The sequence below is a fragment of the Vigna umbellata genome, chromosome 11, assembly GCF_029865625.1.
Source record: "Vigna umbellata cultivar VRB3 chromosome 11, Vumbellata_1.0, whole genome shotgun sequence".
Taxonomy (NCBI): Eukaryota; Viridiplantae; Streptophyta; class Magnoliopsida; order Fabales; family Fabaceae; genus Vigna; species Vigna umbellata.
Genome location: NC_142175.1, coordinates 7,385,341 through 7,408,911, shown reverse-complemented (window position 1 = coordinate 7,408,911; position 23,571 = coordinate 7,385,341). Strand labels below are relative to the sequence as shown.

The following is a 23,571-nucleotide window of genomic DNA, read 5'->3' as shown; positions in this document are numbered from 1 at the left end:
TGACTCTACCTACTACGAGTTAGCTAGCCATGTTACATTAACAAAATTTTAGATGGGTTAATTCGAAAAAACAATAATTTCGAACTTAAATTTTATTAAGTTAATATGAATGCTATAATACAACTCATAACTCTTGATTATGTAGTTTCAGAACATTTAACTTTATTTTCTTCTGAAGAGAACTATATACGTATATGATTATGTTCAATTACTACCAGTTGAAAAATTAATTCATTGGATGAAAAAACCGAAATTGATGCTAAAAAGACCGGTTTAATTATTGCAGGTGTTTTAACTACGATGATAACGTGTTAACACATGAAGAAATATTGGTACATTTAGATATGTGAAAATGGGTCACAACCAGCGAGCTAACCTAGTTCACTAAGGGTTTGAGTTGGGTTGGATTTGAAAAAATTGTATTTTTTTTATGCGGGTTAGATTTTAATCCGGTTCATTTAAACCCGATTCATGCAGGTTGAATCCATGGTGGGTCGGGTTGGCCCACCAACCCACCTACCTAATTTTATTTTAGGTTTAAATGCTTACTTCGTCCCCATGTTAAGAAGTGAATTTCTGTTTAGTACCCGGTTTTAAAAGTGTAGACATTAGGTCCCAAAGTTGTCAAAATTGTATGGATTGAGTCCCTTCCGTTAAGTGGGCAGTAACGGAGTAAACTTCCAGCTCACGTGACAAAGGAATCTGCATTTTTTCTTCTTTCTCCTCTGCCTTTTCCTGAAATGTCCCCAACTTTTTCTCTCTTTTCTATATTTTTATTAAATATTTTTTTTCTCTCTTTGCTCTGCAACATCTACCTCCTCCACATACGCAATTCCCGCCTCTTTTCCCTCTCCGACGGCAGCTCAGACGACATCATCCGGCTGAAACAATCAACGAAACTGTCTCCTGAAGCCTCACCCATTCTCGATCGTGAGCAAAAACCAAACAACATCGATCTCCCACACCAAAAACTACCACTTTCAAGATCAAAACCAAAACCCCAACAATATGACACGACCCAAGCCTTGTGTACTCGAAACCGGCGATCGAATCCTAGAATCAAAAAGCCTAACCAGGGAAATAAAGAGCAAAAATTTGGGAATAAAGAAGTGGCGAAGCAAAATCCCACAATTGCATGGTACAAATCAAACCTCTGGGTGAGAGGATTCGAAGACCGAGCTGCGGAACGAAAAACCTGAGCCAACCTTACAAGTCCCCCTCCCAACCCACCATAGTCCTTCTCATTGGTCATCGACCCCCCACGGCTTCCCAAATTGTAAGGGTTCTACAGCGAGGCCCACGAATACGCGTCCCCTCCCCAGACGTCCTCCGGAAGCTTCATCATGTCGACAAGACAACTAACACCCCTCCCGTTGTGACCCCCACCACCGCCCTCAACCCCTTGAGTGTCACTCGTCTGCGGCGGAGGCCGTCCCACCATACCCGTCGTGTTCACAACCGACATATTCCTAATCGAAATTAGTCACCGAAAGTTCACGCTCTGACTCTGATTCGTCACTCGCGAAGACGGCGACGACTACGACGAAGATGGCGAGGAATCGGAGGCGCTGGAAACGAAATCGAGCCATTCACCGGTGGCGTTAGGAGTCATCACATTGAAGGAACTGAGGTTCAGATTTGCAAAGTGAAAAACCTGAGTCAAGGGTGTTAGAAAAGGAAAGAAACACGTGAATTGGAAATTTTTGAGAGGTTTTCGTTTGGGTTTGGGATAGTGTTGCGATCAAAGAAGGAATTTGATATCAGTGGTTGGAGGAATCGTCCTCTAAGGCAGATCAAGTGCCCTTGAGTGAGGGAATGAGAGTGTGAGATCATCCACGTGATGTGATTGCGTCTGTCTCAAGATTCAACAGTTCGGTGATGTGCAATGATTAAAGCATTGGGGTCAAAGGTGTACCGGTCACACAATAGTCATCATACCCCTGTGAGCATCCTAACATAAAAAACAACACATATTCACAACAACCTTGGGTTACAGACTTTTCCGCCTGAGTCGCCATCGGAGAGGGAAAAGAGGCGGGAATTGCGTATGTGGAGGAGGTAGATGTTGCAGAGAGAGAGAAAAAAAAATTTAATAAAAATATAGAAAAGAGAGAAAAAGTTGGGGGCATTTCAGGAAAAGGCAGAGGAGAGAGAAGAAAAAAATGCAGATTCCTTTGCCACGTGAGCTCGAAGTTAACTCCATTACTGCCCACTTAACGGAAAGAACTCAATTCATACAATTTTGACAACTTTGGAACCTAATGTCTACACTTTTAAAAACGGGTACTAAACAGAAATTCACCTCTTAACATAGGGACGAAGTAAGCATTTAAGCCTTTATTTTATTAAAAATTTATTTTAATTTTATAAAAAATACTTATTATTATTTTTTGCTTGAAAAAATTATTTAAATTTCTTATTTTCAAAATTAATTCAACACCCATGTTGGGAGTGAAATTTATTTAGATTTAAATTATAGAAAGTTTATAATTTTTTTTATTTAAAAAAAGTGTAGTTAAGTGAATTAGTGAGCTAATCTATTTACCCACCAACCCATGGTGGGTCGGGCCGGTTCAAATTTTTCTAGCTCGCTGATAAATGAGTCGGATTGGGTGGACTCACTAAATGACCAACCCGTGACGGACCGGTTTTGACAGCTCTAGGTACATGTAATAGATTTTTTACATGGATCATATTTTGAGGACTTACAATAAATCACTATGTAAAACCGATTTTTCTTACTTTTAAGACTAAACCTTTTTTCTTTTAAATTTCACTTTTTACATCTTGAAATGGAGCATTAATGAATTATTATTATTTTTTACACTGACTCAATCATGTGCATTTATTAAACAATTATTTAACTTCTATATATGTATCTTTTGTAATATTGTTAGTTAAATTTATTTTCAATTTTAAGATGATTTGAGTTTAATAAAGTATACATAATATAATATAATATAATTATATATATATATATATATATATATATATGTTATATAAACCAAAGTATTGGTGATTTTGTTAAAAACATAATACTATAATATTTTAACATTAAATGGTTAAGTTATACAAAACTTTTAATGTATTTTTATAAAATCATCATCTTTATTATTAAACACTTTATAATTCTAATCATAGTTTTCTTGTTTGTCTAAGAGATCTTTGAATGTTTTAGAGATTTATTTGAGGGAAATGTCTTTAACTTATTGAGTAGTTGTTTTGATTGTTGATTCTGCAACTTAAAACTTTAATTAGATGGCCAAATTCAAGTGTGATAAACAATAAGTAATCTGTTTAAAGTAGATTATATAGTTAGTAAGAGAGTATGTTTTGAAGAGTTGGATTGTTAAAAGAAAGGTTGTAGTTTGAGTTTTGGTTTCAATGTCATTTTTTTATTAAGTTATCACGTCTGTGGTTTTTGTGTAATGTTCAATAGTTGTAGAGGAACACAGATTCAAGGTTAATTTAATTTGGTTACCTATACAGGAATTGAAGAAGGTCTTTGAGGCAGTATCTTGCCTCGATGAGAGGAAGTTGTGTGTTGCATATAAGTGGGCGAGAAAATGCTAAGCTCTGTTTCTAGTGGCTAGGAGAGATGTTAGAGTCTAGAGATAAGGCCTTAGGCCAGAGAATGTTTCAAGAGTAGGTTTCCAAAATCAGATACCATAAGTTTTACAAGAGGAGTTGATTTCAAAGATAAAGGAGGATATCAGTGTGCGCCTACATAGAAATGTTTAAGTAATCAACTTAGTTTTACACCCAAGTAATGTTTAAGGTCAAAAAGGAGAAGTTATGGAAGGTTTAGATGAAGTAAAGTTTGAGGATCAGTTAGGGAGGGTGGTGTTTCCAGAGTAGGGGGAAATAGTCTTTTGATGGGAATGAAGTATTGTAGGGGTTTATGCCAAGTTCAACATCAGTAGAAGGTGGTTGGATCTTCTCAATAGTAACATCAAAGTCGATGGTAAAAGGAATGTTCCAAGTAAGCAGGCTCACATTGGATAAAGCACCAGTGCAAAATAAACCTATTAAGTCTATGAGTTTAAGTCTGTTTAGAAGAAAACAGACTTAAAAGATGTGCGGTAGCAATTTGGTAAAAGTTAATTATTGAACTCTATTGTTGACTAACATATTTAAATAAATATAGTTTTACATCTGTTAATTTTTTAAGAGACTTAAATTAGTATTTTTACGTATGCTACTTTTTCTAAGAGACTTAAAAAAGTTTCTCTTCCTTCTTCTCTAAGAGACATAACTGAATATTATCACATTCTGTAACTTTTTTGAGAGACTTCAAAAAGTGTTTTAACCTAAACATACATTCACGTTTTCACTTTTAACTCTTCAAACATTTTTCACTTTTCAACCTTTACACTCCTGCTCATTACGTTGCTACTGCAACAACGTTTCTTCAACAATAACAACATTATTCCAGTGACATACAGGTACGATGAACTAATTTTTTTTTATACATGGAGGATGTGTGTACTCTGTTTTAAATAATGAATCTACTTATGAAAGTGAAAGTGTGGGTAGTTGGGGTGGACACGTAGAAGTTGGAATGATAAGAAGAAAAAACAAACTATTTAGATTATTCGGTGATAAAAACAAAAGGTATTTTGAATTAGAGTTAAATTCATGAGAAACAGAATGCAATAAGCGATTAGGGTTTGATATAGGAAATGAAAAATGACCCTGTGAGATGTGAATGATAGTATTGTTAGTGAAGAAAAACGAAAATGAGATCTCGAAAGAGGGTGAAAATGGCTACTTGATGGTGATGATGTTGCGAGTAGTAAAAATATTAGTATGAATTTGGGCAATCCCATATGGTTGATGTGCTTGTTCCCTATTTTTTAGTCTTTTTGCTTTTTATTGTTCTCTCTTCCTCTTGTCAAAACTAGACTTAGTTTGATATGATTTTTATTAGATTAATTTCTTTGTAGACAAGATATTTATAAAAACCCAACTTGCATATTATTTATAACCAGGAAATTTCATATTTGTTTTTAGTAAGAATTAAAAAATATATTTTACTGAAATTCAACTTTTTTTATATTACCAATCACAAGAAAGATCAATATGTGACTGGTTACACATTGTTAGTTTTATGGTAGTGAATTTTTTTTTCTCTCTTTTATTATCATAGGATATAATTTCTTAAAGATCATATCAATCAATCTAGATTTTCTTTAGGGTCAATATTAACAATATTTATTAAATGGTATCTGTCAACTACAATTTTTTCAATCAACGTGCACATATATTGTTATAACTTTTAGTTCATGTCATTTAGGTTTTCTTATACAGAATAAGAACTTATAATTTTTTAACTAGCATTAATTATAATTTTTATAAAAATATTTTTTATCTATGTCAGTTAAGATTCATTTATTCTGTTATTTTACCAATGTAAATTAAAGCTTTAAATTAATGTTAAAATAAATTATTTTATAGCTATCTGTGTTGGAATTATCTATATATAGGTTAAAGTGAATTAATGTTAGATGGATTTTTGAATATTAAATAGAATTAGATGAAATGTGTACATACATGGGAAAGATAATACTGACTTGTCCACGCCATCCACTATATAAGCAAATCAAAACCTGCATAATAATTAATTTGATATATTCCACCATTAAATATTTGGATAAAATTCTGTTAAATGATTGACGGACTGTTTTATTGTTAAAATATATATTTGTTATGGTTCGTCTTTTTTTTTTTTTAATTTCAAAGCTCAATTTATAATTATTTAATCATTTTAAGATTATAATTAGTTTCAATATTAGAATATATATATATATATATATATATATATATATATATATATAATCACTTTTTTTATCACTTGAATTTTTTTATTATTACGTATTATTGCTTTTTTTTATTATGTAAATTTGAGTGTTTTTAAAAGAATTTATTCAGATAAATTCTTATTAATAATTGAAATTTATTATTAAATGTATATTTACTATAAGAATATACATTTCTCACACTTTTGATATGGTGTATGCTAGGAATTTGCTTTTTAATTAAAAATATTTCTTTTGAATTAGCACCCACAAACTAAATGGAGTGATGATAAACATCCACTATTGGAGTGGAGATACGAGAGATAGGAAGAAAGAAAAAAGAACAAAGAATAGTGACCTATGTCATAAATTAAGATAAACAAGAGAAAAATATATTGGGCCAAAAGTGAGGGTTAAATTATCTGTAATGGTTAGTTTATAATTTATTTGTTTATCATATGTTTTGTTAGTTATTTAAATTATTTTTGGATGTAGAATGTTTTGGTAATTTATATTATACTTTAAATTATATTTAGATGTTATTATTTAGTGAATCTTAGTTCCCATTTGAGATTTAGTGCAAATAATTTTAGAAATGGGTAGCTCACATTGTGAGAACTCAAAATGTGAGAACAATGGAGTTTGTTACCAATATAATTATGGATCGAAGCAGAGACTATGAAAGGGGGTTGTTTATTTCTTGCAATATGCTCAAGAACACGCGAGACCTATGATCCTATGTCAAAGCTTATTGCCATGTTGCTTAGGTTGAAGAGAAAACCAAAAGTAGTATACAACCAGCTTCAGAGTATTTGGATTTGAAAATATGGTACCGATTTACATTAACTTCAATGATGTATTTGAGTTAATTGGTGGAGAACGAATGTTAAACATTTCTATCATCCAACTATGGTGCATGTAAGTAGTAATGCCTCTTATATATTTATCATATAAAAATCTACAACATTTAACTTATAATTATTTGTACTAGGTATATGGATATAATGAGTGTGGAGCAAAGTTGATCACATGTATATGAATTTCTTGAGCCCCAAGGCATTCAAAAATATGGGAACACAAAGGTTAACATACAACAATACATGCAAACATGGATGTCTACCTCCCAAAGACGTGTTTACTTGGCTCCATACATTGAAGGGTTAGTCTTACCAAACGTAGCTTCTTTTTTTTTTTCAAAGTTATGGTAATTATTGAAATAATTATTTGTCCTTCATTGTAGGTCTCATTGGCAGTTAATAGTGATCATTCCTGAAGATTGCGTAGTTGCCTGGTTTTGTTCTCTTCACAAGAAGCCCAACAACGAATTGAAGAACTTACTACAAGGGTAATGATACAACTTTTAGTTCATCTAATAAGTACATAGCAATTATGACTTATGTGTCATCAATTTAACCAGAGTTGTGGGTGACACAAACATTTTATGTCAAAGGAACAAACAAAAGCAAGTTCAAATTATATATCCTAAGGTGAGATATCATTGAATTCTTAAATTAATTATTTTGTCTACAAGTTAGATGATATGAATATTCCTTTATTTTATTACAGTGCAATAAGCAGATTAGCTCATGGGAATGTGGGTGCTACGTGATGTATTGGATCAAAGTTATCATTCAGGCAGGAATTTATGATAACTGGACAACGGTAACCACTTATAACTAATGCATGAATTCTACGATTTTAGATACGCCACTACATAATAACATTGTTTGTTTTAGGTGTTCGATGATCCATCACCAATATTAAAGGAGGCCATGGCCGAAATAACACATCAATGAGCAAGTTATCTCCTCCAACGTGAAGATTAAGTTTTCATTAGGTGTTGCTAAGTTATGTTTAGCTTATGTCTAAACTTAAAAGTTTAAGTTAGACATCTTATTTATTTTGATTTTGGAACTTTTTATTATGTACTTGAATTGAACAATTGAAAATATATATTTTGTTCTAGAAAATTTTCTGTATTTTATGTTTTGGTTTCGTGATTGAACAAATATAATTAAAAAAAATTAAATTTAAGTCTGTTATGTTACCATATTTATTTACAAAGAACTAAGTCTGTTGGACAATAACAGACTTAAAGTTTAAGTCTGTTGGTCAACAACAGACTTAAAATTTAAGTATGTTGGTCAACAACTAACTTAGAATTTAAGTTTGTATGTCAACAACAGACTTAAAATTTAAGTCTGTTAGTCAACAACAAACTTAAAATTTAAGTTTTCCGAATCTAAGTTTGTCATAAAACAGACTTAAAAAGCCCGAAATAACAGACTTAAAAAGCCTATTTTACACTAGTGAAGGTTCATTCTTGGGCGGATGATGGACGAACGCCCGAGGAAAGATCGAAGACGCGACGCGGACTCCTCGAAGCTTCCTCCAGAGAGATGAAGACGCAGCGGAAAAGAATAGAAGTTAGAGAGCGAAGGGAAAACTGAGGTTGAACATATGGAACCCTAGAATTTAGGATTTAATATGTGGAAACCTGAGAGACTCGAATGAAACCCTAGAAGTGGGAATAGACTCGATTTGGACCGATTAAACGGTGATAAATGGAGATTGAATGGTGGAAAAGGTTTAGATCGAAATAAAGGAGGGTTCAATCGGTGGAAAATGGAAAACGATGTGAAGAGAGGTGTTTAAACGGTCAAAATATGAACAAAATGGTGGAAGAGGCTGTGACGAGAGAGAAACGAGAATGACAAAGTGAATCTGCAAGGATAGAAGACTCACCGTGAAGACCCATGGCTGGAGACGAGGGAGACGAGGGACCCGAGAGAGAAATGCTCTCTTGAAACGAAGACGCGCAAGGTGTAGTGAGGTGTCGTTGAAGCGCTGCAGATGTGGCAGTGAATTAATGGTTTAGAGTGGAGGAAAGGTGACGTGAGAGAGAAGTACGGTGGTAATTGAAAAATGGAAATGGGAATGGTGCTTGGAAGGTGGTTAGAGGGAGTCTTTGGACTCTCTAGCCTATGACTTTCAAGAGAGAAAAGTTTCTAATTCAGAAAACTCAATTCTCATTAATCTCAAAAGTCCTAATACAAGAGAGGAGTTGGGTATTTATAGTAACCCATGCTCCTTAAGAGCTAAGCTAGGAAAAGTAAAAAATACAAAAGAAGGACTACGTCAAGGAGGATTCCATCATGCCCTCCCTCTTAAGAAAAGATTTGTCCTCAAATCTGGCAATCGCCTTATGAAGAAGCTCCACACAATCTTTGGGAGCATGGCCATCTTGGAGTGGCCTTATTCTTTTAGATCTAGTTTTCTTCCTCCTGGATCAAACACGAATCTGCAATACACATCAAATATATCTTCGGTTAATATCAATCCAAGAAAGAATTTTTCTTTAAAAACAAGAGAATAAGAACTTCTAATAATTTGATTAGTAATTTTTAAAAATTTTAGAAGTCCAAATTCAATTTTATCTTGAGTTAATTGTTTTCTTAAAGATAACAATAACTCAAGATTTGAATTGTCATATTTTGAAAATGTTTTCATGACAATTGGTTTGGCTTTCATGACAGTTGGTTTGAAAGAGAAGTCAAAAATTGAAAAGTAATCAATTATTGGAAAAGAAGTTAAGATTTGGAAACCTTCCCTTTTATGTTCCATAGTCTTTGAAAGAATAGAATTTGTCATCAGTAACAATTTCTCCTTTTCTTTCTTCTCTCTTTCTTGCCTTTCTCTCTTTTCTTTTTTTTTTTTCTTCTTCTCTTCTTAATTCCTCTCTTCTTCTCTCTTCTATTTTCTCTATTTGTTCTCTCTCTCTCTTCTCTTCTTCTTTCGTTTCTTCCTTTTCTTTTCTCTCAATCTCTCTTTCTCTTTTCTTATCCTTGATCTCCTTAAGTCTTGCCCCAAATTCTAATTCTCTACGAAAAAACCCATGATCCTTTAAACTCTCAAGAAAAAGTTTTCCATCATCAATGCAATCCTTAATTAATTCTAGGTTTCTTTTAATGCTTGAAGGCACAAACTTTCTTCTCATGCAAGCTTTTAAATCATGCCAATCACGTATGGAAGACTTCCTACCTTTCCTAACATGATATTGTCTTTCATCCCACCACTCACTTGCATTTTCTTCTAACTTAGAGAGATATATGCTAAGGACATAAGATTCACTCTCTTCATAAAACCAAGGATTTATTTTATCAATTTTTTTCTCCCAAGCTAGGTATGTTAATGCACCTATGTCTTTACCAAATGATGGAAGATTCCTAGCTTGTTTAAACATTTCATCAACTTTATCTAACCTAGAAGACCTATATGAATCATAAGAAGACATCTTTGTTTTTAAAAGTTTTCTTAATCTAAAGGGTTCAAAACTTTCACTTAGACAAGTCCCAGGTAAGAGAGGTGAGCTAAAGAGCTGCTTAAGTACCAAGTCTTGCCTTGCCAGAAATGTCTTAGGCTACTAACTAATTACCCCTTAAACTAAAATCACCTTTAGAAACAAAGTACACAACTCAAACAATCACAAACAATTAAGCACAATCAAAAGACTAGACACTCGGACTCTAATGTGATAAGGCTTAGAGTTTAATCCCTTTTAGCCTAAATCAACCCTAAACGTAAAACTCAAAACAAATCAATATAAACAAAACACTAAGAATCCAGCGGACTCTAATGACCCCTACGAGAAACACAATTCAAATCAATATTAAAGTCTACCCCTATGGTGAAGCTTGTAGCTTTGGCTAACAAGACACATTCACCTGTCTAGCTATGCTAAAATTAAAAGCAAATAAAGTTGCCAAGAGTTTGAAAGAGCACCAAGGACTCTTCCAAAAAACTTGGACTTTATAAAAGGCCCTTTTACACAACAAAAATGAAACTAACAGTAGGCTAACACAAGCCTATTACAAACAAATTAAAGGAAAACAATTACAAAAGAAAATAACTATACTAGGCTGCTACGGTCTTGGTACTGGTCCACTTCATGCTCAACTTTGTTGTTCCACTTTGTGCTTCGGCTATCAATTCTCTTGGTCTTTCCTGATCAGTTTCCTACAAAGTAAATGCACGGATCTTCGATCAAAATTTGCTTATCCAAAACAGATTACACAAGGTGATGTGTATGGCAGTAAGCACTTCCCTTTTCTCGGTCTTGTGCCCTTGATGCAGTTACAAAGAAATTGTCTTTTGCTCTCTAGGAATAAACTGCAAGAAAATCACACCCAATTCAGCAAGATGATGTAATTCACAATGAGCAATTTAAATCCAAAACAGTTTAAACATTCAGAAGCAATTAAACTAGATAACTCCCTTTAGTTCAGATAGCTTTCACATGAAGTGCTTAGGTTGCTGTTTTCTCAGTAATTTCCTGCTCAAGCTAAACTATCAACAAATCAGTTCCAGTCTAATCAAAATCAGATTAATCCAATGCAATGCAGAACAATTCCAATTCAGAATTCAGATGGGCTAATCCTAGTGTACAAAAACTGTCATACCAGATTCAACATTATAGCAAGAATATTTCAACCAAAACAAAAGCAATTTAAGGTGAAAGAAACTCCCTTCAGTTCAACACTCCCACGTGAATTGCTTCTGCTTCTGGTTGCTCATTCTAAACTAATATCAACTCCTATTGGACACCCTGCACTGGTTCATTTCTGCATACAAAATCAAACCCCAATCCAGCAAATACAAATAGGAATGGACATTAACCAGATGCAATGGATGTAATTCAATCAATCTGAACAAAACTGAAATCTGCATGTGATTAATACCAGAAAAATATTTTCTATATGCATTTGGAAAAATGATCTCAACAAAGAAAGAATGATGGTGCTAATAAGAACTCAACAGATTTCAACAATTGTAAGCAAACCATGAAATCAGTAATCACATTCAGGCATATAATATCTCAATGATTTCAGCAAACAGTTTATAAGCCAAAATGAATGCAATGTCAGTTTAAGCAAATCACAACTGCTCCAATCTAATTGATCCAATTTCTTTTCTACACTCAGGTTTCACTTTGAAAACTTAAAGCACTCAAAATGGAAAGGTTTGGAAGGGAGATTCTCCCTTGGCAGTACAAGCTGGAAAGTCTTTTAGACTACCACCACCTAAGATGCTACCAAGCACACAAACCTTCTTTCAATTTCCAGAAACCAGAGTGTAACAACTTCTCAAACAGGCAGAGGCTAGACAATGCAAAGTGATATGCAGAACATAGTAAGACAGCCACAAAACAATGACAGCACAGCAGATCTATTGCTTAAGACAACTCTAGATCAGATGAATAAAGCAAGTAAAAGCTTCAAATTAAGATCAGCAAAATAGATTGCACATGTGATAGACAAAACCAGAGTTATCAACCAAGACAAGCAAGAAACAAAGCTTTGAATAATGTGAGCACTCAAATAGAACCTAAGGAATAGAACTAGAACAGATTAGTAAAGCAAGAAAAGGGACTTAAGTTGAACCAGTTATGACTAAAGAAAGTTATATCTGATTTGATTTTGGCAGAAATAGTTTACTGAAACAGTGAACAATAATGTGAATTGCACCAATTCTCTTTGCTCTTTTTTTTTTTTTTTCAATTTGATAGCCAAATCTGAGTTGGATAACACTTTAGCACTTGCTATTTTTAGTCACAATTCACAACAGATCACCTAATCAGTTTTGCAACTTAATCAGACTTTTGCCAAAGGAAAGTGAACATGGTTCAACTCAAAAAAAAAAAAATCTAAAGGAAAAACAAGAGGTTAATCACTCTCAGCCACAATTATAGTTTCAATATCACTGGTTTAGGCTTCCTTGAGTGACCAAAAATTTATTCTCAATTGCAGAATTGATAACAAAGTGAAAACAGTGAATGCACATTATGGATCACAAACTCAGAAGTTCAAACTAAGTTCAATCACTGTTGTAAACAGTGTTAATGCAATTCTGCAGATTCATATACCTCAATAGATGCCAATGAAACAAAGACAATACTGGAAAATTTTGAATCAGTACTTCGCAAAGAATTTAAAACCAAGTATGAAAGACTCACAGACTCTTCAAAGCAAATTCCAATTTCGGTGTAATTGGTGAAAAACAGTGTTGATGTTAGTCAATTGCACCCGAGCTCACAATTGAAATTCATCACTCATTTGGTGTGCAATGACATTCACATTCAAAACACATTTCAGATCATGAATCGCACAATTAGCACATGATACATCAACCAATTCTGCCACTGAAATCTGTCATCGAACTCATTCAATTGAATGTCACGGCTCTTGATGATTGACAAGATTCAAACAAGGCAGATATCAAATCAAATCATGCATTGGAAATTTGAAAGGTTAAACTCAGATTAAGAATAACAAAATAAAACAAAGCACAAGACTAAAACATGACAGAAATGGATTTAGAAATTAAAAGACTCAAACAAATTGGATTCACCGAATAAAATGATAAAAACACTGACTCCAGTTAAAGACTCAAACACAGAACGACACAAACAGATGTACAGAATCACAAAATAGAACTCAAAACAAGACAAAAACAAGATGAATCAACATAAGACATACCGAAACAACGCAATACAGTTAAACGCATGTGTTGAACAACGCGGAAGGAGAAGAAAATTCAACATAGACGCGAAACAGTGAGAACAAAATTGAAACAACACAAACAATGAATAAAATAGGGAGGCGAAACAAACTTAACTCAGAAATTGAAGGAAACTCAGAACAGAAACAATGAACGAAACATAAACGCTAAAATGAAAGAAGTTAAACGCACAGCGTTAAACCAGAACACAAAGACAAACACAGATTACAACAAATCAACACAAAATACTCAGAATCAAGACAAAGCGAAAAGACGCAAGGAAAGTGATACTTATCTTCGAAGCGTGTTCGACCTTGCTCTGAATACCACTTGATGGACGAACGCCCGAGGAAAGATCGAAGATGCGACGCGGACTCCTCGAAGCTTCCTCCAGAGAGATGAAGACGCAGCGGAAAAGAATAGAAGTTAGAGAGCGAAGGGAAAACTGAGGTTGAACATATGGAACCCTAGAATTTAGGATTTAATCTGTGGAAACCTGAGAGACTCGAATGAAACCCTAGAAGTGGGAATAGACTCGATTTGGACCGATTAAACGGTGATAAATGGAGATTGAATGGTGGAAAAGGTTTAGATCGAAATAAAGGAGGGTTCAATCGGTGGAAAATGGAAAAAGATGTGAAGAGAGGTGTTTAAACGGTCAAAATATGAACAAAATGGTGGAAGAGGCTGTGACGAGAGAGAAACGAGAATGACAAAGTGAATCTGCAAGGATAGAAGACTCACCGTGAAGACCCATGGCTGGAGACGAGGGAGACGAGGGACCCGAGAGAGAAATGCTCTCTTGAAACGAAGACGCGCAAGGTGTAGTGAGGTGTCGTTGAAGCGCTGCAGATGTGGCAGTGAATTAATGGTTTAGAGTGGAGGAAAGGTGACGTGAGAGAGAAGTACGGTGGTAATTGAAAAATGGAAATGGGAATGGTGCTTGGAAGGTGGCTAGAGGGAGTCTTTGGACTCTCTAGCCTATGACTTTCAAGAGAGAAAAGTTTCTAATTCAGAAAACTCAATTCTCATTAATCTCAAAAGTCCTAATACAAGAGAGGAGTTGGGTATTTATAGTAACCCATGCTCCTTAAGAGCTAAGCTAGGAAAAGTAAAAAATACAAAAGAAGGACTACGTCAAGGAGGATTCCATCAGCGGAGATGCAATGTATAAGGTGCCAAAAGGAAAGGCACATCGCTAAGTTTTGTCCTCAAAGAGAAGGATAGGATAATGCTATCAAAGCACATCCAAGTTAGGAAGGAGATGGAAGGTCTCAAGGTGTTCCCGATAATTATTGTTAAAGTGGCTAGTAAAAAGTAAAGGCAAGGGATCTCAATTATGGAAGAGTTTATAGACATTTTCTAAAGCAAGTGCTAGGACACTATTGACTTAGTGCTTGGAACAAGATCGTTGTTACTATCTCCTTATAAGATGGCTCATGCCGGGTTGGTGAGGTTGAAGAAATGGTTGTTTGTCAAGTTATCCAACTGGAAGTTTAGACTAAGGAAATGGTATTTCTTAGGGCCAATGGATTTGAAGATGGACACAATGAAAAGAGGAAGGGAAATTCTAAGGGTGTCATTGAAAGAAGAACCCTCAAGTGTCTTGTCAATTTTATAAGTTTGTAGGAATTAGTGTTGATACGAAGTGGCACAATGGAAGGATGGTAGCTTACGTTTCTCAATAGTGGGAGGTGCATGAGAAGAAATAAGGAATTCTTTAAAGCAATCATCCTTATGTGGTTAGTAAAAAGGTGTTTTGTGATCACCAAGAGCTAGAAGTGTTGGGTTGATTAGAGGAACGTGGAAAGGAGACGAAGGAAGTTAATCAAGTTCTTAAAGGCTATGTTCTTCAGAGTGGTGTCATCTTAGAAATGATGTGAAAGTAGATGCTTTAAGCAAAAAAAGAATTCAAGTTGTTGGTTTGATGGTAAAAGGAGTGGAATTAGTATAAAAGTTAAGGATCTAAGCTTAACAAAGTCGTGAAGAGATTTCACTAGTGTAGGCATTTTTCTATAACTAATGAACTCTTTAAAATGGTTAAGGAAAGGCCATCATGTGATCTTGGTTTGAGAAGTATCATAAGGCTGTTAGGCATTGATCAAGCTAGAGATTTGAAGATGAGAGAAGATGAAGTTCTTAGGTTTAGAAGACTTTGTGTTTCTGCAAATGATAAGTTAAACAAGGATGTTGTTGAGAGATGATTACATATTAGTGGGTTAGAAAGAAAAGGTGGAACATTTGCGGTTAGGTGGTATGTTGCAATAGTTTTAGGTGTCAGAGTAGAAATGAGATGACATTACTATGGACTTTGTTACCTATTTTCCACAATAGTGTAGGGCCACAAAGCTTTTTGGGTGGTGATGAATAATTCATTCATAATGCTTTCTTCTTGCCAATGAATCTTAGGATGCCCATGTCTAAGCTAACTAAGTTGTATGTGAAGGAGATAGTAAAGTTATAAAGAGTATCATCTAGTATCATATCGAATAGGAATCCTAGGTTCACTTCCCATTTTGGAAGGCACTACAAGGTCCTTTGTGGAGTTGTCGAAGAATGATTCTGCCTATCATTCTCAACCAGATGAGAAATTTGAGAGGAAGATTAAGTCGCTTGAGGATTTGCTGAGGACGTGTATTTTGGAAGTGGGTGAGGTATAGGTAAAGGAAGATTTGTTTGTGAAGATGGAATCAATAGGAATTAAGGAGCGTCAGGTCAAGTTGCTCAAAGGAAAGGCTATAAGTAAAGATAAAGGAATATCATACGAGGCAGTCCATGGGAAAGGTGTTACCAATGAGGAGCATTGTTGTCTTGAAGATAATGATTTTGATGATGTTACAAAGTGAAGAATATGAAGACCCTTGTTGTATTAAGTTTAAAAACATTCATGTATGTTGGTCTGCGAGGAAAGGGAACAAGAGCCCAGATGCAAAGTAGAGAAAAGAAAACGAACAAAACGACGTATAATAGTTCAAAGCTAAACACAATAGATAAACACAACACATGTACAAGACCGAATGGTCACTAACAGATGAAGGTCGAACGAAGTTAAAGACCGAACGACATTGAACACAAGCCGAACAATATTGAGTCAAACCATTCCTATAGAATAAAATTAAGAGTTGGAAGGAGAGAGAGAAAAAGAGGTTAGGACTGAGTGGTGGAAGGCATGACCAAGACCAAGGGACGTATGACCAAGACTGAGCAATTTGGACCAAGCAGTGGAAGGCATGACCGAGACCAAGCGAGACATAAATATGACTGAGCGGTTGGACGGTGAAGCAGTAGTAGGAAGGATTGAGTCCTGGCAACTAAGCAGAGGCATGATCAAGGTCAAACAGTGAAAGTTGTAAGGGCTAAAGCTGAACAGCGAAAAACGTTAAGGAATCAAGCTGAACGGTAGAAGGCGGTGAGGGCTCAAACCGAATGATGGAAGGAGGTGAAGAACTGGGACTGACCATTTGAAGAGTTAATTCCCTAACAGTTACAAGTCTTGCAGATAATCAATTATCACAAGCAGTTGTAATATGTCTTTTCAATTTCTAACACTGCATGAACCTGGGCTTATAAATAGAGGTCTTCACAGCTCTTAGAATGTAACTTTTCATTTGAGAGTATTATAGTTGTGTGACTAAGGGAAGCTCTCTGTGAGTGAAAAGGAAACTTTGCGATTTTGAGAATACAATGCAATCTGAGGAAGTTCTCAAGTCTTAGTTCTTGCTCTTGTTAAGTCTTGTGAAAAGGAGAAGCTCGCGCTTTGTGTGTCAAAGATCGAAGTTGTTCTCTTCAAGTTGGCTGAGTGTTCTGGCTTCCAGTTCGTTTGTCGAAGGAAGCTGCTTCTGGTTCATTTTTCGAAGGAAGATTGTTCAGTTCGTCTGTTGAACGAAAGGTGTTCTTGTTTCTTAATATCCATTCACTATCTTGTAAACTGTACAAACTGTGAAACTATTTTTAGTGAAAAACGTTAATCACTATTCATAGTGATTAACGACTGGACGTAGAATCTTTTGATTCAAACCAGGTTAAAAATCATTTGTGTGATTTTTCTACTCCCTATACTCTTTACATTTTCTGCACATCTGTTTGATAAAACGTTTATAAGAAAATTAAAGGAATCATTTTTTAAATTGACCGAACATGCTTTACGCTATTTTATTGCGTTGCACGACTCGACGATACCGGTTGTTTTAGCCAACAAAAGGTAACCACTTTAGACCGTTGAACACTAGAAAAAATAGTAGTGAGGTAAAGTTTTTGAGTTGGTACCAGTGTGGTGGAACAGTAGGTTAGGCGATGCCACATGGGAAATTAGAAGAAGGAATGAGAGAGTCTTATGCTCATCTTTTCCCTATTAAGTGAATTTTTTAGGTTAAATTTTTTTTCTTGGTGGTGAATGTGATACCTTATAAAACAATATAAGAGTATTGGTGGTTTTATTAAAAATAGAACATTATAATATTTTAATATTAAAGGGTTAAGTTGTATAAAAGTTTTAATAACTAAAGTTCTTTTTTATAAAACCACCATCTCTCTACAACCAAACTCTTTAAACTCTCTTTGAATTCTCTCTAGATTATCTCTCTTCGTTCTTCATCTTTTTTACAGTCAAGAACTATAGTTGTGATCCTTGTGAAGAGTTCTATGCAACCACTCAATCAAAGAGTCAAGTAGAGTAAGTCACATTTTTGTCCTCTATTTAGGTTTTGAGCCCTATAGTTGCATGTGGCTCTAGAGTTATGCATGTGACTCAAGGTTTCTCTTGTGACTCTCTATTGCTCTCTGATCTTAATGGTAGGCTTAGAACTGTAATCATAATTTTCATTGTTTGTCTTGGGGATCACATGCGTTTTGAGTGTTATAGGAAATCCTTGTTTGAGGAAAACGTCTTTGGCTAATGTGAGGGAAACTAACTTTAGTTATTATCTTAGTAGTTGTTTTAATTGTTGATTCTCTAACTTAAAACTATGATTGGATGACCAAATTGAAATCTTTGATGGTTGTGGATGCTAAAAACGAGATTGAATTATGATTTACATGTTTGTGTTGTGTCTTGGATTTAGGGTTTTATATGATAAGCAATATTGAATGTAGAATCTATTTTGGTATGTCTAATTTGATATTAAGATTGGAATAAGAATTGAAATTATGAGGCTGTTGATTTGGCTGAGATAAATGATTTCAACATGCTTTGGTGCAATTGTGAATTGTAAGAAGCATGAAAAGTCTTGGTTGTTATATATGGTTATGAATTTCTTCTATCAGGTCTTTGAAATGAAATAATTTGATACCCTTGAGCTAATAACTTGAATTTTAAAATATTATGAGGTTTATTAAGCGGGAGTAACTCAAAAGTGCCAAATTACATAGTTCAAAGCTCAAAAGGGAAGTTTTAGGTACTAATGCATCGTAGGTGGGATCTTTGATTGGAGATCTATATTTTTAAAAGTTAGTCTCTTATGTTTGTCCTATTGTTTTTAGTTTCTCATTTGTGAAAACAATTTCTTATTTGTGGTTTAGGTTTGATCTTAGAAAAGAAGAAGGTATATAATTATTTATAGAATCGTTGATGGATTCGTTGAAGAATATGCATAAGTATAATAATGTATGAAACCATGATGATGATGATGATAATGATGAGCTTGTTAATGGATATGAGCATGTATGGAAATATATGATGATTATAATTGATCACGAACATTATGCTATTCAGTATGGATAAATACAAATGAGTCATTGATTAGTATTTGGCATGTGACGTGGAATTATGTTTACGAATGAAATCATATTTTGCGCTTAATTCCAGGAGTCTTATGTGTAGATTCTCTGGTGGTGTATGTGTTTAGCATAATTCTAGGAGTCTTGTGTGTAGATTCTCTGGTGACGTATGTGTTTCGCATAATTTCAAGGTCTCGTTTATTGATTCTCTGGTGATATATGTGTTTGGTTAAGGATCTCGTAAATAGATTTTATAGTGACATTGCTTTAGTGAATTCAAATATCGAATCTATATGAATGATGTACTTTGAATTGGTTGACATATTTAATTATAAACTATCTATATATTCATATTAGTATTATACCCTATTCATTAGGACGAAAACATCGAATAACAAGTCTTTCTTTTTCGTTATGCAAAGTTATCATGTTGCTTGGTAAAACTATTATGTTAATAAATTAATAAATTATTTTTTAGGGTAAAAAAGATTTAAATTATGAGAAATATTATATTTGTCTATACGCGCGCACGTGTTTGACAGGGTTTTATTACTAGAAATTTTTCCACACTCTTATCAGATTGTGTTGGCTCGGTCAAATTGCTTTGATTTAAGCAACATGAGAATCACTTAATAATGAAAATAATGTTTAGAATAATATATGTAAGAGAATGTTTAAATAAATATGAGTTACGTCATGTTATTTTCCCATAAAGTGTTGAACCATAAATAATTTTTTTTACTGAACCGTATTTCAAATTTATGCTAATAAAAGTATTCATATTTAATATATGATCACAGTATCTGAACACGATTACCTACTTTTATTGTTTTTCACCATTTTTAAACTAAACTTTCAATAGTTGAATTGGAAAAGTAAACTTCTAGAAGATGATTTTTATTTTCAAAATAATAGCTAAGACCTACGAGACCACTTTTATGTTTTTACAATTAAATATATAGTTATAATAACTGGTCATAGCTAATTTGGTTTAGCACACCACGAAATTTCAACCATGAAGATTCCACATCATCATATAAAGACAAGAACGTCAAAACATATAACACTTGTTAATTCAATAATTGAATGATCAACTTCAAAGAGAATACTAATTACGATAAATTTCATGCATGATAATGACCATTGCATTGCTAGTTGGTCATACACGATATAGAAAACATTAAAAAAAAATGAAGTAAGAAAAAGCTGATCATAATATCTTTATTGAAGAGTCAAATACTTTTTTTCCACATATGCAATGAAGTTTCATAGGAAAATAAAAGATGAAAGGTTCTAACAAGTGCTAATGATAAAAACAATTCAGAATACATACTTATATATAATCATGAGTTTTTAATGTATAAAATTGAAGTAATTAATTATTTAAACGATTAACTTAATGACTATAACACATTGTAACGTTCCTAATTCGTCTACCGTTTCCACTTAATAATATAATTCATTATTTAATTACTTTTGATTTTCTCAAATTCTTATGTTTGTGTGCAGCGTAGCAGGAGATAGAAAAAAGAAAAAATAGAGAAGAATTCGAAGAACTGAATAATCAAAACAAAATTGTCCGTTTGAGGTGTCAATTGTCTTAGTCCATTGTAAATTTTCATAAAGGCAAAACAATGTAAAAGAAAGAACCCATATTCAATACAACTCTTCAGTTCTCGTGTACATGAGTAATGAGTAGAAAGAAAGCATAGATCTCCTTAGGAGTTAAATGTGGTCCAAGTTCAGAGCTTGTTAGAGAAAAAGGTAAATATTGTTCATTTGAATGACCATGAATTTTCTTGTGAAGAGATATAAGGATTTTTGTTGTATCTGGTAATTTTAACTTATAATCCATCCCAATTTATTTTTTATTAGCACTAGAGAGTACTGTCTGTATGGATGTAGTTTGACCATCATATCTCCAATTTACATTTACCTATGCTCTAGATAAATTCTACTTCAAAAACTGTAGCAGTGTATCACGATCCTTCAACAATTCTTGTAGTGCAAGTAGATCTTTGCTATGTTGTTGATAAAGAATGATATGATGAAAAGATGACATACCAATCCTGGGATGAAAAGATGTATTATACTAATATTGTGCCCATGGTAACAGCGGCTGCTACATTTTTTATTTTTCAAACAAATAACATTTCAAGTACATTTGGAGAGTCTTATTCAAATTCTCTGTTTCACCATCTGCTTGGGAATAATACGATGAATTCATATTCATGGTACCTTGTGATCACCACAATTGCTGCCAAAAAGCACTGTTCAAGACATAGTCTCTATCTAAAACAACAGTTTTAGGAAAACCATGAATCTTCTCCAACATCGTTGATGAATTCCTCTGCCACAATTTTAGCTGTAACACCAACTTTTAGAGGTATAAAACGACCATACTTGGATAGCCTATCAACCACTACCAAAATATTGGAATATCCATGAGACAGGAAAACATCAGTGATAAAATCTAGAGCGATATCATCCCAAACCTGTTGAGGAATTGGAGATTGAAGTAAATCACTTGCTATGTGGACAAATTTAACATTGCCTCACAGAATTACGCATATCCACCTACATATGAACCAGAAAAATTGTTGAGCAATTCTGGCCAAAGTCCTTTTAACTCCTATGTGACTCCACATCTTCCTGATACGAAATTTAGAGCAAATTGTTTTCAATGTAATCAACAAATGGAATCATCCGTCTGCCTTTCCAAAATATTAGTCCATTTTTAATTTGATAACTACAATCATTCAAAACTTTTAGTGTAACACATAGACTAGGATCATACTAAAACTCATCGCTTGATGCTTATATTGAAAGCATAATCTTATAACTCTGATACTACTTATTAAACGTAATAAAAAAAATGAATTTATTTACCAAGTACTAAGAGAAATACAGGTACCACTGTTCAAAACTGTAAAATTGCCATCTTAATGAAATGTTTACAAATGAAAATAACTGCTTTTTCTGAAAATACTAAAACAAATGAGGAAAACTGCTCCCCTAAGAACTTTCCACATAACACTCCTCACTGTTATACATCTTTCTACACCTGTACTATTATATGTTCTTGTGATAACTCCCGATCATTGTAGTCAAACATAAACACAAACAAATAGAAGGGTAACCTAACATAAAATACATAACCTAAAATTTAAAACCAAACATATGCTTTATTATCACAATTTATCCACATAATTTACTCATTTTCCAACACCTATAGTAACACATATACATTAACAAACATTTTCTCAGCAAGGTCTCAAACTCATAAAGTCACAAGTTCACACAAAACCACCACAAGCTCACATAGAGCTATGTGAGCTACCGATTGTTACACTTACACAAAGTTTCCAACCTTTCACTCACACAGAGTCTATCCACTATCTTACTTACATAGAGCTTCCAAACATCCATTCTCATAAAGCTTAAGAGATATCTTAAACCATACTGGGTTACTAGTTGTATCATTCACACAAAGTTTACCAATCATTCACTCACAAAACTAAAATTTATGTTCACATATAGACATACAAAGTTCATTCATGCTCACACAAAGACTTATAGAGCCATTGGCAGGACTGGTCCACAAAGTCTACCTTTTCCTAAGACACACAACACATCATTCATATAGTCATACCAATCATAAAAACTTCTCCTTTTTAACATACCCTACTCAATCATGCATTCATCACACCAACAATCTAACTTACCTTTCATAATAAAAACTTCTTTAATCTTCACTCTCACATTCGTCCTTGTTTATCTTCAAAAATCAACCATGGTTCTGATTTGAATGCCTCACCGTTATCTCAACACACCTATATATAGGGAAACCTTCAATCCAAAGTTCAGTTTTATCTCTGACGAAATTCAAGGAAAAAACAAAGAAAATAACTTGGAGATAAATTTTTGTATTAATTGGATCTAATTTAGTTTATATATCCCTTATGACTACTATATCCTTTAGGGAATGGGTGGTCCAATAACGGATTGATAGTGGGTGGAACAATATGTCCAACAAATAATAAATATTGTTAGGATAGCTCTAACTTGACCCTAATACCAAGTTAAGGAGTAGACTTTAAGTCTAACTCAACCCAAAAAACTGGCATGTAATATGAGGTTTGCACCCACTACTTATATACTTTAAATTGATCTTATCTCTAATCGAGGTGGAACTTCCAACTTTTACAATCTTAACTAAATAATTATTCACAAAATATTATCTCAAAAAATATTTTTAAATAAAATAAATAATTAATAAATCAACTTATCTTTTAGAGAACATTTTAATTGAAATATTTTTAAATTGAATAATTAATAAACAAGTTTATCTATTGAATCTCTTAAATGAAATAATTTTTTTAAATTATTGTTTTTAATTTTTCATGTTCTTAAACTTAACACATTTGAAATAGAGCTTAAATAGGTGTCATCATTTGCCATTAATTGCAATTTAACCATAGTACACACATTCACCAAATCA

The 23,571-nt window shown here is 33.7% G+C and overlaps 1 protein-coding gene and 1 long non-coding RNA gene across 2 annotated transcripts; one reads left to right on the top strand and one right to left on the bottom strand.

Annotated features, from left to right (window-relative positions):
- Positions 1-6,609: 6,609 nt before the first annotated feature.
- Positions 6,610-7,594, top strand: LOC148190896 (uncharacterized). The gene is made up of 6 exons (XM_088101205.1): positions 6,610-6,716; positions 6,790-6,957; positions 7,039-7,143; positions 7,216-7,285; positions 7,365-7,460; positions 7,535-7,594. The coding sequence occupies exons 2-6, from the start codon at positions 6,899-6,901 to the stop codon at positions 7,592-7,594; spliced, it is 390 nt and encodes a 129-aa protein (XP_087957331.1). The 5' UTR covers positions 6,610-6,716; positions 6,790-6,898.
- A 13,546-nt stretch (positions 7,595-21,140) lies between these two features.
- Positions 21,141-22,802, bottom strand: LOC148190895 (uncharacterized). Its single transcript, XR_015783052.1, has 2 exons — positions 21,566-22,802; positions 21,141-21,435 (listed from the first exon to the last, which is right to left on the bottom strand). It is a non-coding gene; the product is annotated as an uncharacterized LOC148190895 (long non-coding RNA).
- Positions 22,803-23,571: the final 769 nt, after the last annotated feature.

Bases quoted from the DNA above. Each gene is read 5' to 3' on its own strand.
- LOC148190896 (XM_088101205.1), top strand. From the start codon at position 6,899: ATGCAAACATGGATGTCTACCTCCCAAAGACGTGTTTACTTGGCTCCA. The intron at 6,958-7,038 runs GTTAGTCTTACC...CCTTCATTGTAG, and splicing joins TTGGCTCCATACATTGAAGG to GTCTCATTGGCAGTTAATAG. The intron at 7,286-7,364 runs GTGAGATATCAT...ATTTTATTACAG, and splicing joins TTCAAATTATATATCCTAAG to TGCAATAAGCAGATTAGCTC.